Source organism: Botryllus schlosseri, chromosome 8 (assembly GCF_051294905.1).
Source record: "Botryllus schlosseri isolate E-star chromosome 8, Bs_hap1, whole genome shotgun sequence".
NCBI lineage: Eukaryota > Metazoa > Chordata > Ascidiacea > Stolidobranchia > Styelidae > Botryllus > Botryllus schlosseri.
In genome coordinates this window covers 20,763,176-20,780,414 of record NC_137243.1, presented here as the reverse complement: position 1 = coordinate 20,780,414, position 17,239 = coordinate 20,763,176, and the positions used below count along the sequence as shown (strand labels likewise).

General features: G+C 40.6%; 1 protein-coding gene across 14 annotated transcripts in view; it reads left to right on the top strand.

The window, feature by feature from the left end:
• Positions 1 to 303: 303 nt before the first annotated feature.
• The window catches only part of LOC145445015 (kinesin-like protein KIF9), a 75,628-nt gene continuing 58,692 nt past the window's right edge, over positions 304 to 17,239 (top strand). For 10 of the 14 annotated variants that reach the window (XR_013916841.1, XR_013916843.1, XR_013916844.1 and 7 more), the window contains exon 1: positions 15,992 to 16,865. Coding sequence is in view for 1 of the 14 variants with exons in the window: in XM_080323111.1 (XP_080179237.1) it covers positions 5,625 to 5,683 (59 nt within the window). In the remaining 13 variants the exon portion in view is untranslated. Of the gene's footprint in view, positions 3,617 to 5,577; positions 5,684 to 15,991; positions 16,866 to 17,239 lie in introns of those variants that run through there. The other 4 variants (XM_080323111.1, XM_080323107.1, XM_080323106.1 and 1 more) reach the window with 4 other exon arrangements.

Genomic DNA, 17,239 nt, shown 5'->3' with positions numbered 1-17,239 from the left:
AATCTTAACGGCTTTGATGTGAGCTTCTTTCAGGCTCATTGTTGTTTTAATTATCAATAGTCTATAGATAGAAGGAGACACGATCACAGAGAATTTTAAAGATTTTCCAAATTTTGTACAATCCTGATGACCAGCTTAAAAAATCTTATCAATGTTTCTGAAGCGTGTATGCTATCATTAAATTATAGTTTGATTTGTTTTAAATATATACAATATTTATAGATATCATCTCCATAAGTACCCGGTCCCCATATAATTATATAAGGATGTTGCGCTTTAGCTAATAATCCCAACTTAATGTAGTGCAGCCCGTGAATGGATTCAGATTTTTAATGTGGCCCCGCAAGCTGTAAAGTTTGCACACCCCTGGGTGGGTAAAGTTTTGAGCTCGCGGGCCTCATTCAACATCTAAACCCATGCGCGGGCCGCACTATAAGAAATTGAGATTATGAACCAAAACGCAATATTGGTATTTGATTGTATATTGAGGTAATGGAGACGCTTATTTAACCGATTGGCACCGGATGCAATTTTCGAAAAATTTTACTTCAATTTTCAAAAACGAAAATCTGTACCTTAATGGGATTGGAAAACGGTAGCCAAGGTAGCGTTCGAATCAGAACGTCAACTCGTATCCGATTGCGCCACTCAATTCATTTTGAGCCCTGTGTCTGGCCGCTTATATCAAGAGCAAGCCGAGAATTCGTTGATGAGAAACGTATTACATTTACTGCACTCTTTATAAACCTTAACATGGATATCTGGTGACATAGGCTTCTTGTGAATCATATCGGCGAGGAAATCATGATCATGGAGATGGCTCAGTCGATCTAATACGCCCTAATATCGCCATTATCCAAAAGATACAGTACTGACGGTTTGCACAATAAACACGCACCAGGCCGCAGAGTGAATGAGTCATCGGCGAGTGACGCGCGTGTATTTATTAGGTAGCTTAGCCTTCCAGGGCAATTACAAAGCTTATAGAGCACGTAAATGGGTCACTTTAGTATTGATAAAAGGAGATTGTCAAGACCTAACCATAAGGACAAACCACAAACGCATATCTTACTACTACGTAAGGTTTATGACGTTAGTTGGTCTTGTTGCCATATATACATCACTATTAGCTGTTAGTCTGATGTAGATATAATCTTATGGGCATGTACTCTCCACAGAAACAATCTAAGAATGTCAACTACCGATAAAATTCAGGATATCACACATTATGTTACGGATATTCGCCCCTGCGTTTGACACTAGTGTGGTAGTCTGCAGGAATTCTCTTCACGATTTTCAGAAGCGGCCTTGGGGTGACATAGGCATAACTAATGTTGTTTATTTTGACCTCGAAGGTGGAGATTGGCTAATTCTATTGAAAGAGACAATCCGTAAATGCCTTTCATTACTAGAACGTAAGATATATATCGTTATACGACAGCTCTTTGTATATCCAGATGCGTACTTTTGCGTAAGTATATGCGCTGAGTAATATTGTATTTATTCCGAATTTGACTATTAGCCATTATTTAGAATCGTATAGGCAACAACTATTCACAGACACAATCTATGAAGGTATACCACTATTAGAACTCGATATATATCCCGTTATGTGACCAGTATTCATCCATCTGCTTGAAGCTGGTACGGTAGGCTGCGAGAATTCTCTTCCCGATTTTCAAATGCAACCTTGAGCGATGCAGACATAACTAGTATAGTTGTTTTAGCTAGAAAATTAGAAGCTGACAAGCGCTATTCATAGAAACAAACTACAACAACTGGCTATGACGAATACAACCAAATATACGAACGGGTATATGATGGGTATCGGGAACGCGCATTTCCGCGAAATGATGCGGTCGGCAGATATCTTTGTCACGCGGCTGAACACCTTATATGTAACTAATATCAGATATGAAGATATGTGTGAACTTGTATGGACACTAGCTTTTCACAGAAAGAAACAACTATGCTCTAAGACGGCTAGAACAAAACATACAGTACATTATGTGAGAGTAGTCAATGACGCGCGCGTTGCCGAGACAGTGTATTTTGCAACATATTTATCTACGGTATTTGATAACCGATTTCGACGTCTTAGATAAAATATATATCAAATAATATGGTATCAATGAACTTGCACAAACAATATCTATCCGCAGAAATGAACAGCAGCGACCTAGCACGATTAGAACGGGATATATAGTGGTTCTATTACAGTACGCTTCCCTCGTACCGGCAATGGGTAAAAATACCCACGCCGACGCCAAACGGTTAAAACATTGCTTTGTTGATATCGTACACACGTCAGAAATTTACTGGTGAGATTTCATAAGCTGATCGACCTCTATAACCAATTTGTCAAGATTATAGAGATGAAAGTCGGTTGTCCCGATTCTTTGAACAGGATTGAAATTTAAATATGTCAGCGGCGATTTGTTCATAGATTTACCTATTCCACTTTTGGTTCAGTTCCACGACAAACAAGGCTGACAGCATCATAACTATGTTAACTTCAAACACTATTCTACGATGTGTAGATGAAATATAAATACCCCATCGCTTGCAGAGAACGAGTCTACCTAAGATAAGCGCGAATCGTTTGTATCAGCACATCACTAAAATAATTAAAACACTGGAGTGGCCAATATGAAATCCCACTCGTGATCCCAATTATGTCAATCTCGTTTAGGATTTCTGTTATGTTTAGTAGTTGAAACCTTTCCAACTTCGTTGGCCTTGATCGGCCTGTCGCGCCAGAAATTAAACATATAGTAAGGAAGTATTTACCTTGGAACAGTGGTTCTCAAACTTTTTAAGACGCGCCCCCCTTATGATGGGGAAAGATTTCGAGCCCCCTTATCATCATATCACAAAACGCAACCAGGGTGCTAGGAAACTTAACTGAACTGATAGTTTGATGGCACGAGAGATTTTTAAGTATGAAATTGAGACTAAATACAGAGCAACAAAGATGAATTGAATGAGAAATTCTTTTTAGTGGAGCTCAGCCTCGTGCCCCCTTCAGATGCTTTCACTCCACCAAGGGGGGAGGGGCCGCACCCCAGTTTTGGAATTATCATAGTGAAATATACTAAAAAAAAGTTTAATCAAGTCCTTGCAATAATTCGATTTTTGGTACGCTTTTTATCAATATTTAAAAAAAGTTTCGTTAGACTCTCGCAGGCCGCACAGAACGGTGTTGCGGGCCGCATGTAGCCCGCGGGCTGTAGTCTGCCCACCCCTGGTCTAGAGTCATGCGTCCTGCCCAATGACTCGAGTACTCGCTGGGTCGATACACAAATTGACTCGAATCGAGTAATTTTACGCATATGGAAAAATGACTTGAGTCGAGCCGAATCACCAAAAATCGTGACTCGAGTCATTACAACCCTAAGAAATCATAATATCTACACTACATGTAGGCTATCTACTTGACTTGAAATTTACGTTGTTGCTTGCAATGCATTTCACGCGGGTAACTGAAATTCTTTTGTCTCCATCACGTATTGCATGGAGTTTGGTTTTCCTGAGGTGGATCAACGTGATCAACCGTCGATCATGACAGCCGTGCATGGTTTCTCAAGTGTTTTGTCTGGAAAAGTTCAGCTGACCGGTACTGTCCATTTCTCATGCCATTAGGTTTACGGGGATGCGTCAATAATTGGGCTCGGCGCAATCGTTAGAGAACTCAAATCTGAATAGAGTGTAACTAATGATTCGAGTCGAGTAGTCGGAGATCAGGTTATCGCAGGGGTAGGCAGTTATTTTACTCAGCGGGCCAAATGACGAGCATAAAATATGTTGGTAATAATTGGTAACATGTTATACCCTAATCGCGCCAGCGCGGAATTTTTCCAAGATTCATGATTCGATCAGTAAATAATATTGGTAATTGCATATATATTGCTATATATTTTTAATCCCTCTCAGCCCACGTACTCCTGTTTCATCGCCAGAGCCGAGTGAGATGTTGTCTTCGAAATATTTGGAAGAGCCCTTTGATATAATTACTTCGTTACATGTTGTTATTTCGTGACCTCCAGTCTGCTATGTGAAAGCGTACCAAACTAAAAGACGCACACGATTCCAAATTTGTATTTCTACACTGCAAAATATTGCCTATGCACAATTGGACATCGTGCTTTTCGGTTAACAATAGGACACTACTTTTCAGTCAAGGTTTTCCAGCTGTCGAACTTTTTTCCCTTTACTTAATTTGATCAGTAGTTGCAATTGCAGTGCCTTCTTGGAGTTCCACGTTGGCCTAAACTTCATAGGTTTCGGTGCGTCGTGGCACGGTAATAGCTGACGTCGCATAAATTATACTTCTTAACCATGGCGACCTGGTCGGCACTAACTACTAAAAAAAAAACGGATTTTTCCTGACTCCCCCCCCCCCCGAAACTTTTTTAAATTTCAACGTTCAGCTTGATATCCTTTATGGGTGATAATGACGCAAAGAAATCACGGCACTGATTGACTTGTTTTACGAATTATGGATTTGGAAACGCATCACGTAACAATTTGAAACGCAGATCGTGAAATGCGTAATGTGACGATGGCAACAAAAAGGATTGGTGGCTTCTTATGACTTTAATCGTACCGGCAGAATTTGCTACATTTACTCTATTTTGAATCTGGATTACGCATGTGAGGTACATAGAGGCTGCGTAATCGCGGCATGTTAATAAAAATGCTTGATAGTAAACGAATTTGCGGTCAGTTTATACATACATACATACATACATACTATGGTTTTATTCCATACAGCAACATTAAAAATAGGTTAAATATATTTAATTTCAAGCAACCTTTCGCGGGCCACACTTTGCCCAGGCTTGCTTTATCGAGTACTTGTACACTCCTCGCCGCTGACAATAAATTTATCAACAACAATAGTTTCAATACAATTTACAGCTGGGAAATTTTTCGAAATCCATGCTAATCCATGTCTGTGAATGTGTCTCGATGCATTTTTTTTCTACATCAAGGCACGGCAGTCGCAATATTTGTTGAAAATTGATAATATCCGCTCAAATTCACGGACGAGAATTTGCTGAAATGGATCCAATATGATATGGAATAGTCGGTGTATCAGAGTAAAGCAACAGATGAAAATTGCTTGCTCCTTCCCGTTCGCCGTATGTGGGCCTGAGGTTGTTTAGCGGGGCCGTGATAGGAAAATGGGTAGCAAAATTGCGAGAATTTGTCCAATGTTACCCAAAGACAAAGACTCAGAAATATTCCATTTTCATCCCAAAGTAGACGACACGTGATGTGTTGATTATGGCCGAAACATTTTGCCAGTAATTGTGCCTTTTCAGCAACATTGTAAATATCGACCAGAATAAAGCATCTGTGGCATTGTACGGCCAATCGTCGATTAAATATCAGGGTTAGAACCTAGAAGATCAACATTTGGTCGCAAGTAAATAGATGGTCAAGGAGGTATTGTGATAGGAGCTCTATCATAATACAAAACCTATTTCAACCTGTCAATATCTCTCACCCATTAAGTCGAGTTTTCGTCATGCTTTTCCACAATATGTTGCTAAATGTGAACTTGCTATTCAGGCATGTATTCTGTGTACGGTTGAAGCTCTGCTAATTAATGACAAATAATGAGACGTAGAAGAACTTGGATGTGGCTGACAGGACCAGGCCTGTTGGGAGTCTCAAGGTGGGAGCAAGTATTCTGGCAGTGTTGTGCAAACTAGAGGCCGACCGATATTTATTTTTGCAGTCCGATACTGATTATTGACACCATAGGCGCTGAACTCTGATTTTCCCTAGGTATGCGAGATCGATGACGTCACGAAGGGATGATGTCATAGTGCGCCAGAATTGGCAAATTAGCCGAGTCGCAAGCGTTCAATATCACCTGGCACTTGTATATGGTGACAAAATTACGATATGATTAGGCAGGCCGCGTAGCCAGCCGGCCGCTTGCTGAATTGATTGAATCCATTTCAAATTTACCAAGGTGGCATCAGTTTATTATGATTAAGAACATGCACCAATGCCGATAATACATCGATCGGATCAGCATCCTTGTGTAATATACTCGACACATCACGCTACCATAAGATTACCAACGCGTGCGACTGTGCAGTCAATTAGCGAGCTCGCAATCTCCGCAACATATTCGCCAACACACGTGCCGACAATCGGGAGATTTCAATCACTCCGCCTCGAGAACAAATGAATACGCATCTTCGGCGACGGCTAATAAGGTTGCAGGAATTATTTTCCCAAATAGAAAGTCTGTTCTGGACTCTATTCATTAGTGACTTTGATTTCATAGGAGTTAAAAGTTTCAATATCAAGAGCCTGCAAGACATTTTCTGATCGTTCTGTTTTAGTATTAGCGTTAGTCAAAATCAATTACGCCGCTGTCTGTTCACGGTCAGTATGTATTTCAATCAATTCCGTCCATGTTCATTGTTCAATGTCTGAGCCAGTCTGACATCACAATCACAGAAGAAGCGATAGTTCCGGCCGGCGCATAAGATATCATGTTCCTTCACAGCAGGAGATGACAATCGCAACATTTCGCAACATTTCGCAACAAATTAACATCTTTAGTATCAAGTTCTCGGTCTTGTTGCCTCGCGTTGCGTCTTCTGACCACTCGCGTTTGATCAAATATTCAGGCGCATAGCCGAGTTGTTATGGAGTGTGTTCTATAATGGAATCCGCATCGATTTCAGGTGGTTCAAACCTTTCTCAACTTTTATAACTCAAGCCTTGACTCGCATCTTCTGATGGTTATTGGTTATGTTCAAGTATTAGCGGAAATCAAGTACGCATGTACGCACAAGTCACACATTTTTGCGGACATTCGATGTCAGTAAGTTTCGTGATATCAATCTTTAATCACAACCGATAGATAGGAGCCAAAGCATGCTAGGCCGGAGACGCGATAGTTAGGGCGGCAATGATATATTTCGAACCACGTGTAGGCCAACGATGTTATCGTGCGCAGGCCAGTGATGGTATAGTGCGCACCGAGCCTATTGCCGATGCGATTCATCAAGCCAGCGCAACTAGACCTGACGGAGACGGGATAAATCAGTCCTGCGACGATTGCGTGCGGTAATCAATGACCTAATTTCGCAATCATCTCAGCGTCGAGATCGCGTTGCGTTACATTGTGCAGTGTGCACAAACGATTCTCGCAAATTGGAAACGCGCTTCCGGCTAATTGGCCGTGGCCCCGCGCAACACTGATAAAATACGGACAACTGAATTGTAACTGAAGGACGGAGTTTCGTTAAGCGCCTGAACGTATTGCTGTCGGTTTACTTACGTGTCCAGCAGCACTATAAAACGCTTATTTCTAAATCGATCAATTCACCACCCAGTCAGTAACAGACCAAACCAAATTCTGGGTATGCCGCATACCCAAAAAAATTCCTAGGTATGCGCGGCATACCTAGCATACCTGAGTTCAGCGCCTATGATTGACACACTCGCAAGGCTGATAACCAGGGTTGCCAAACCGTCCTTATTTCTAAGATTTGTCTTTATTTTGAAGGGTCACGTCTTAGAAAACTCGACTGTCCTTATTTCTAAGAAATGTCCTTATTTTCGACTTGCGTCCTTATTTTGTCTTATTTCCAGCAACTACAAAACTTCGATTATTTCTCTCTGGTATATGTGTTGCATAATATTCTAAAATTATGCTCTTGTGTCCAGATTTTATGACATCATGAATGACAGGAACTTCCGTGGCGTACGCACCACTTGATTTGACTTCGAAGTGGTGCAATAGCTTCGCTAGGGCAGTGAGTAATGTACAACTTTCGGCTGTACCCAACCTAACACAGCGGACGTCATCTCAGCAGTAAAAAGCAGGGTCAGGTTTCTGCTGGTTAGTTTAAAGCAGAATAAGCTGTAGGGAAGGCAGCATTTATTGCATACTGAAAAAAAAACTTGGACACTTGGGTTAAAAAGTAAAGCTATAAATCATCAGTGTTGGGATGACCCGATTCATGACTTGACTGAGTCGTATCATCGGTCCCCACCAGGTAGGTCCGAAGGCACACGATCCGGGGACCTATGAGACATACTCTCAAAAACTCAGGTGTGACAAAATTTCTTGTTGTGTAATATAATCTAAGCTACAGCAAGCCATAAAAAGAATGTTTGGTCGCAACCGTCAAAAATAGAATTAATATAAACTCAAATGATGGCATAAAATCGCGTTTCGATTTAGGCTCGAACTTATAAATTTGAGGGTACATACATATTGCCCGTAAACAGAGGTGGTCAGTAACGAAGTACTTCTACTTTTTCGAAGTACTCAAGTAGTTTTCTGCTACTTCTGGTACTTACTCAAGTAGATCTGATTTTCGCTACTTTTACTTCTTAATATTTTGTGATCTACTTACTTACTTTTCGCTATTTCCAGTTTGTCAAGTAGAAGTAGTTCAATCTTCCAATCAGGAAGATAGCCTGAGGAATTTCGAAGCTGTTTTCACGGAGTAGTAACATTTAATTTTCATAAAAGTTTAGTAAAGCACAGAATTTTCACCGCGCTTCGTGCGCAGTGGATACGGAGTGACCAGTATAATTTCACCAAAGTATCGGTGAATATAATTTAGGTGGAAGATTGGCGTGGTTCCGTTCACACCACATTGTCGCCCTTCGCCCATATGAAATAATTAATCAAAGTATATGGCTCATCATAACGTTTGAAACTGATGTTTCGCAATCTAGCATTTTCTTGTCATATCGTAATCTAGCACGGAGGTCTCAAACACGCGGCCCGCGGGCCGCATGTGGCCCGCCAGAGCATTTTGTGCAGCCCGCGACGACATTTTAGATTTTTAATAATTTGACAATATATAAGTGTGACATATATCTTTTCAGGTTATAAAGTAAAAATTCCCTCTTAAATTGCTGCAAAAGCCTGAAACTATTCATCAAACACATCTATTGCAAACGCTACCATGCATGCAGTGCAGGGGCAGATTCACGATTTCGCTACATTTCTAATTCATGATGACAAAACCTGACCCTTAGACGATTCGTGACTGAAATTTGTGAGTTGGAATTCAACGCGACATTTCATAGAATTACTCAAACTCGGGCTAACTCGATGTCAAAATGAAAATGCCTCGAGTTGACTCGTAGTGACTCGGAATGCCGTGAATTTGTTAGAACCATGGCGCAACAAACTAATCGCGTATCAGGGGAATAGTAATAGATCAGAAGGTTGGGGCTTGGTATTTCGCTAACTAAGCAAGTAGTTATGGCAACCATGGGCAATCTGTTTAAGGTCACTTCAAGGTACCGAGTACCTTAGTGGTACGCTCCAACGATGTAACAACAATGGACCGCTCGGCTTTCCGACATTTCAATCACTAAGACACATTCAATAATATATTTATGTTATATTTATATTTTTTCTGCTCCTGCATTTGAAGATATTTGGCCATGAGATTATTAGCCTACATATCACAAGTACACCCGAATCCTGGATTGAAATGACAATGCTCAACCTAAAAATGTTTTGATATCAGATCAGTCTCTATTATCAATCTGTTAACTTCAAAATATTCATAGTAGCTGCAAAATTCTAACCCGATAGGTTTTATGATGGCATCATACATTTGGTCGCCAATATGGTGTCTATATCTTATAATTAATATATATCAAGTACAACAACAATTCTATTCAAATAGTTATAAATGTGATGATTCTTTACGTGCCAGGCCTAAATTGATACAAGAATAAATCACATTTTGACGATGTGCGTTTTTTTACTGTCAGTCTGCTGGATCGGCTCACTTTCAATAGAACAATTCATTCCCGCCAAATAAGGCCTACTTGGAAAGACATAGAACAGTGGCTCTCAACCTTTTTGGCTTCGCGGACCCCTTTTGGCCGTCACGGACCCTCGCGGACCCCCTCAAGTTTTAGGTAAATTTTAGCTCTATTATGGTGCAACCTTCATATCTGTCTTGTGCAAATATGAACTGTAGGCTTGTGATAAACAGCAAAATAATGATTTTTCTTGAAATAACATCATACTATTTATGTCGACATTGGTAGACTTTTAATATTTCAAAGCTAATTTTGCTGCTGTATTTCTCGAAGTGCGTGGTCTTGTTTTGAAAATCCGCGTCTTCGTTTTGATATGAACGAGTGCCGAAAACCATTTCCGCAGAGGTAGATGGAGGCTAATGCTATATATTAACATATACCGCTTCCGACGGTACTTTAGGCGTGATCGCAACATTTATGGCACCAAACTGAAGAAATATATATTTTATGAACACATCACGCCCAGCATCTAGCGCAGGGACGGGCACATACGGACCGCGGTCCGGATTCGGCCCGCGACGGCATTTTGATCGGCCCGCAGAGAGTTTCTACCGTCAAAGTGAAATCCTAATCAAAAAGTTTTATGCGCCATAGAATGGATCCAAGTTTTCCAACCTGAGAAAGACTGTCATGAAACGACTTGTTCTGTTCGGGTTTACATATATCAGGGGTCGGGAACCTATGGCTCGCGAGCCATATATGGCTCTTTTGGGTATAAGATATGGCTCTTTGCCAAATATTCATTTTTGTACTGAATTGATCAATATTGCAGCAACTTGTTAGTAAATTTTCATCACGGACAGATTAATTTTCGTGGCAGTATAAACGATTAAACACGTCCTTGAGAGGTCAAGACAATGTCATCTTCAGGCTTGGAACCCCTCTTTCGAAAGCCCTCAAATTTAAGTTACTGTCGCGCCGGCGACCAATATCACTTGCAAATTCGATGTACCCGACTCGAAATCTTAGATTGTGCGATACGTTGATTAATCAAAGAGCATAGCAGACATGGCAATGCCCAATGCCCATATCACAACGCTGTTTTCAAATACACATTGTGTTCACGATCAACGGCGCGAAATGAGCTGCCGTGGACGTGACATTAACAATTACAAACTCGAATTACAAATAATGCCAAGGCTATCCACGTTCTTGATTGGTAAGTAGCTTTGTAGTACCGGCGATAAAATGTATGCGTGCGGCGCAACGTTATAAGTTACTGCCGAATAATTTGAGAACCAAGCAGTCGATCAGTATTTAGATTTTTGGAATCAGTGGGACGGTTACATTTGATTAATATTAGTTATAATAAATTCCAAGCTTTTCACGATAGATTGTGTTATCAATAGTGAGGCTTGACCACTGACCAGTCTGTGCCTCACCTCTCGTTTCGAGCTTTATTTTCGAACGTTAACAATACCAGTTTTTTTCTGAGAAAATGTGGCGCACTCGACGAATCCCATGTAGTGAGTTCGAATTAGTGCTACTATGACGTCACGAATTTTCAATTGTGACGTAACAGCTAATTTGCATGTATGGCTCTTTGGGAGTTAAAATGGAAAAAATAGGTCCAATATGGCTCTTCGGACAAAAAAGGTTCCCGACCACTGACATATATATTTACGAGCAAACATTTTCGACCATGAACAATTGAACATTAACAAGACAAGGCTGCATACCAATATAACTGGTGATATGAATTTCAGGGTGGGGCGTAATGCTTTTATAGCAACGAAACACTCCTTTATAAAAAAGCAGCCTTGTCGATAGGGCATCCGCAATAAGAATGCGCCAAATCTGATAGCCGAGCTTTAAGAGCAGGTATATTATTGTCCTATTTATGGCGAGTGTCAGCCGAAAACATTCGGGTTCATTTCAATATGAATATACTATTCAATTGTATATTGAAGTTCTGTTCCTCCAAAAGCTGCTCAAATGGTGGTTATGTATATCACAGGATGGAATGGATTTCGTGGCGAGGTTACAATCCCCGCATTGGGACAAATTAGGAAATTTTTATTTCAAAGGACTGTTCTCTAATTTGATGAGACCAACAACTTCAAATCGAGAAGGTATCGCAGACATTACGAAGTCACCCTGATTGACGTTACTATCTCCATATTTTTATTTTTGCCACAAACATCGACAAAACGTCTCTAAACAGCAATATGTTTGTATAATCAGGTTATTGGAAGATTGGCAATGAAAATGAATTACCGCACTACGATAGCTCATGTCAGACGATTATTATGATCATATGAGTCATGAGGTTTTAGCAGTTGTGGTGCGAAACTGCCTCATGCTTTCTCAAATTAAAAAATAAAATAAAAATTACGTTATCAACCATTTTAAAAATTTAGAGGTCCCGCGGACCCCCTGAAATTGCTTCGCGGACCCCCGGTTGAGAACCGCTGACATAGAACACCCCTATAAGTGCTGCGGCCCGCGGCGTCGTCAAAACAGGAAAACTTACCCGCGAGCATATTTGAGTTTGAGACCTCTGATCTAGCATATATGTCCATTAGGGTTGTCCAAAATTTGAAAAATTTCGAAAATGCTGTGTTGTAATGTCTTATTCTATAGATTATTGATTAAAAACATCAACAAGCCTGAAAGAAGCTCTCAGGAACGTCGTTAAGATTTCGTGCAAAGCGTTTGAAAGTAGCCGTCTGCATGTGGGCGGGGAATCGATGAAGTGGGCGGGCAATCACGAACCTAGAATTTTGATTGGTTGGAACCTGTAATAATAAGCTACTGATTGGCTGAAATACTGATTTTGTGATCATTGCTGGTCACGATTTCGTTCTACTCTGTTGTGTTGGTTTGCAGCCATTTCTGTTCGTGGCATTGGCGATATGGTAAATTGACGTTGTTAATGCTGCCATCGACAACAGCATAACAATCCAGTAAAATATTTTCTACCTGAACACTGTGTATAACAGTTTTGTTACGTATTGCACAGGAGCTTGGCCAATTAAGATAAGAATGAACTAGATGCATGCATCGTGCTACCTTCGAGCCTTCTAAAACTTACCAGTTGACAACGACTGTAACTCATAAATTGCAAACCAGTAGTCAATTTCTCCTTATGGCTTGTTATGGTAAGTCGACGTCTCTCTCTAAAACGAACGCATATTACACTTTTTATTCAAGATTTAACAAAGGCAAAAATGCTATTTACAAAAGGCATCATTAAAAAGTATATCGCAGGGTCAGTGTTGCAGATCACTGGCCTTTGATAAGAGTAGACTTCCTGCTGTCTCCAAAAATCTTCCTATGCTGTTCCACAGCTTGAAGCAAACTGTCTCTTTGCTGTTCATTGTCAGTCAAGATTGCAGCATAGTCTGTGCTTAGCTTGACACCTCTTTCTGCGGCATCATTAACGACTTTGACAGAACTAACGTAGCAATTCATTTTATTGAATGAATCTGAAAAGTGCCAATCATCAACCGGTTGACGCAGCCAATCCCCAGAGCATTCAAAAACTTCAAATATGTACCACGACTGGGGCCCAATAAGGTCAGACAACGTACTGTCCTTGTTGATCTGTATAGTTGCATTCAATGAGGGTGGGCCCCTTCTGAAACTGGAAGTTCGCTCTACTTGCAGGAGCGCCTTTGCCATATTTTCCCGGGTTTCCTTGCTTTCCGTCGGTGAAAACAAGGCGTATACAGCGGTTTCCTCAACAATATACCAGTCGTGCTTCAAAAGCTTTCGTGAAGCAGCTGTGGAAACTTGCTCATCATATTCCTTATAACTCAACATGTGCTGAACGAATCTCAAGTCATTACCAGCTGCATCACGACCAATGCTTGAATCCACCCACGCAGGGATATAAAAGAGAACCAAAAATAAATTGAAGCGGCGCAGCAGTTCAACTTCTTCAGATTTGTAATCTAATTGGTCGGCCCACATGAACATCTTTTGAGCATACAGAATTGTACCCATCCATCTCGCATGGTGTGCTGCACCAGGTTTGTGATGACGTATATCTTCATCTGCACCGAGAAGAGCAAGAGCATTAGTCACACATTGCTTGTAGTCATCCCGTGTGAAAAAATCTTTTCTGTTCAACAGTAGCTTGAACTTATCAACTATCATTGCAGCTCGTTCAGCAAAACATAGAGGAATAGTCAGAGTCTTGAATTGCTGTTCCCTGTCAAGACTGCTCCAGTTCCTTTTAAGGTGGGCAAACCATGCATTCTCTGGTCCAGTTGTGGCCTTTCCAAATAAAGATTTCCAAACGTCTTTCACTACCAGCTCATACACATGGTGCCGACATGCATGGTAGAACACCTTCCTTCGTAGAAGGTCTTCAAGAATCTTTGCTGCACCCTTCTTCCAGCCGCTGTTGCTTGCTGTAGTGTCAAAAACCAACGCTGTTACAGCATCTTGTATATTCCAACTTTCAATTATGTTGAAAGTGGTTTCTGCTTGCGTCTGACCTGCAGCATTTTGCATCTTTTGAATGCCAAGTAGTTTTCCTTCTGAGTATTGAGGATGACAAGATAGGACAATTGACAGAGCCTCATACCGATTTCCTAATCTATCCTCTGTGAGCTTTCCATCCCAATGAATAGCAACATGTTGAGGTTTATTTTCTGCAAATTTTTCTGAAATATCCTTGGAAATTTCAAGATGATTTGTTTCCCTGGCTCTCTTTGTCGGAGATCTTAACAGAGAGAACATTGCTATGTCACCGCCACAAGCCGTAATAAATGCTCCGATCAGCATCGTTGCCTTGTTGTCTGTTAGTTGCAATCGATCCAGAGCTTGGGACACATGGGTATTATTCATAATATTTTTAGGTGCCATCAGCTTGATGGCTGTCGAGGTGCCAAGACCAACATCAGCATCATAATCAGAACTTGAACTCAAACTATCACCCTCTTTTGAAGATGAAGAAGATGCTAAAACAACATAGTCATCACTTGAGTCATGTTGAATGTTTTTAACAGTTCTATCCGCCATGGTTGCTGTTTTCTTTTCGATGTCTTTAGCGAGAATCTTGTCTCTTCCCAACATTATGCATTTGCGAGATTGCTGTTGATCTTCATAGAATGCAATGTCTTCGAGCTTTCTATCATGTGATAGATAAATGTCATTTTGTATTATTGCTATCGCATCTGTACTTCCAATATCCCACAACTTGTCCAAATCTTCCGTGAATTTTTTCCTCTTACCCTTAGGATCACTTTCTCGTTTCATGGTCGTCTTCAGAAAAATATATTTTCTGTTCAGTTTTTCAAGTAATTTCACCGCATTTCCTTCAAGTATTGTGGCAATTCTCGCCATTTTCCACACTGTTATGACATCATCAACCACCACATTACATAGCTCACGAGTAGGGGTTGACTGAGGGCAATGGTCTTTCAGATGCAGAAAGTAACTCATTACTTCTCGCAAGGTTGGTAATCTCGAGCCACAGATGTAATCGCAAGCATATCCGACCAAGTAATGCTCAGATCGAGATCTTGTTCTTCTCTGTGGCAAGTGCACAGTCTTTCGCCGTTTTGCGTCTGCCATGACAGTAATATTTTTGCCTTCTATCATAAATTACAGCTACGCCTAAAACATTTAAGTAACAAGTGTTACATTACGACTATTAACTCATCAACCCACAATGCCCTTGTACATAACCACAACCACTACTAACAAAATCGACCTCATCAGAACAGAAAATGCTGCTGCAACTAAAACATTGAGCAAGGAACAAGTGTTGCATTACAACTATTGATGCATCAACCCACAATGCGCTTTACAAATTCCCGTCTCTACTAACAGACTCGACCTCCGCAAAACAGAAACTACTGCTACAACTGATACATTCGAAGAACCACTGTTACATTACTACTATTGACTCATCAAACCACAACACGCTTTTACAGTATTACAGCCGTCACCAACAGACTCAGCAGCAGCAAAACCTACTCCTTCTGTCAAACACGGTGAAGCACCCAAATCAGAGCTGACAGCCGCCGTCATCATTGAAGCATAACCGATTACCCAATCAAGAATCGTGGTTTCGTGATTGCCCGCCTAGTTGCAATTTCGCCGTCGGTGGCCCGCCCACTCTTTGGCAGCTACTTTCAAACGCTTTGCACGAAATCTTAACGATGTTCCTGAGAGCTTCTTTCAGGCTTGTTGATGTTTTTAATCAATAATCCATAGAATAAGACATTACAACGTAGCATATTTGAAATTTTCCAAATTTTGAACAACCCTAATGTCCATGGTGTGTCTTAATCTGGAAGAGTGGACTTTTACTTTCTCTCACTGGATCTTGTATGTTGAGAATAGGGTTTGATTTGAAGGTTGAGGCTTGAACAGGAGTTTTCTGCAGCTAAATCTAAGCAAAGCATGTCATATCATTGGCCAGTGGGCAAGTGATTTGATGGTTGTTTCGTGTGTACCTGTACACGCTACTAAGTGACGACATCGCGTGTGCTTCGGTGCTGGATCGATACTGAAGATCTGGCTGCTTGAGAACATACTCGTTTCGTATTAGACAGATCGTCAATCATGTTACTACAGGTACCACCTGAAGAAGATTACAGTATGTGACGTGTAGTAACAAGATATTTTATTCTTTTCTAGTAGGCCTATAGTTATAGTTAGTGATTGATTCTAGAATAGACTGAAACAGCTGAAAAATCCTTTGTATCTCCACTTCACGTATGCTGTGGTAAATCAACAGTTCGCTTCACTGAGATCGTATTCAAGACACACCTAAAATTTCGTTTCCACTTTCCATTATACTTTCCAGTATACTCCAAATGATCTTCGGTTGTGAGAAGTTCAAGGTTAAAGACTAGGATTGATGTTGAAAAAGATGGATGAAATTGTGGAGTACTTGCTTTGAAGGTTTGTGATGCGTTCACGTATTGAGATTTGAGAAAATTGATTTGCAATCTACTTTCACGTAATAGGCCGTCGAACTCTACCCGATGCAAACCTGGATTTTGATCATTTTCGACGAGCTTGCGAGAGCTACCGCCAGCAGTTTGGTCGAATCTTGCTTGATGCGACGGGTATGTTAGTCAATGTTGGATTAAAACCATTTTAAATACGTAGTATGTTTTGCATGCAGAATTGCAGATGAATAAGAATTGGGAAATTATTGCATTGAATGCAGTGGTCCAAACCCAATAAAAAAACATGAAATAGATAGGATAGATGTGGTACGGATGAGACGGTGGGGCCGAAAATACTTGAAAAATTATCTGAGATAATCCTATGATTACAGTACGCGAATTTGTCTACAAATGCATGCTGGCTTGTATCAGGGTATATAATGCCACATCTTTTTTAATTCAATACCATCCTCGAGTTGACTATTTTCAATTTAATTACAATACTTATACGGTGGGGGGACTATGGTACCATACCCAAATCAAGCAAAATG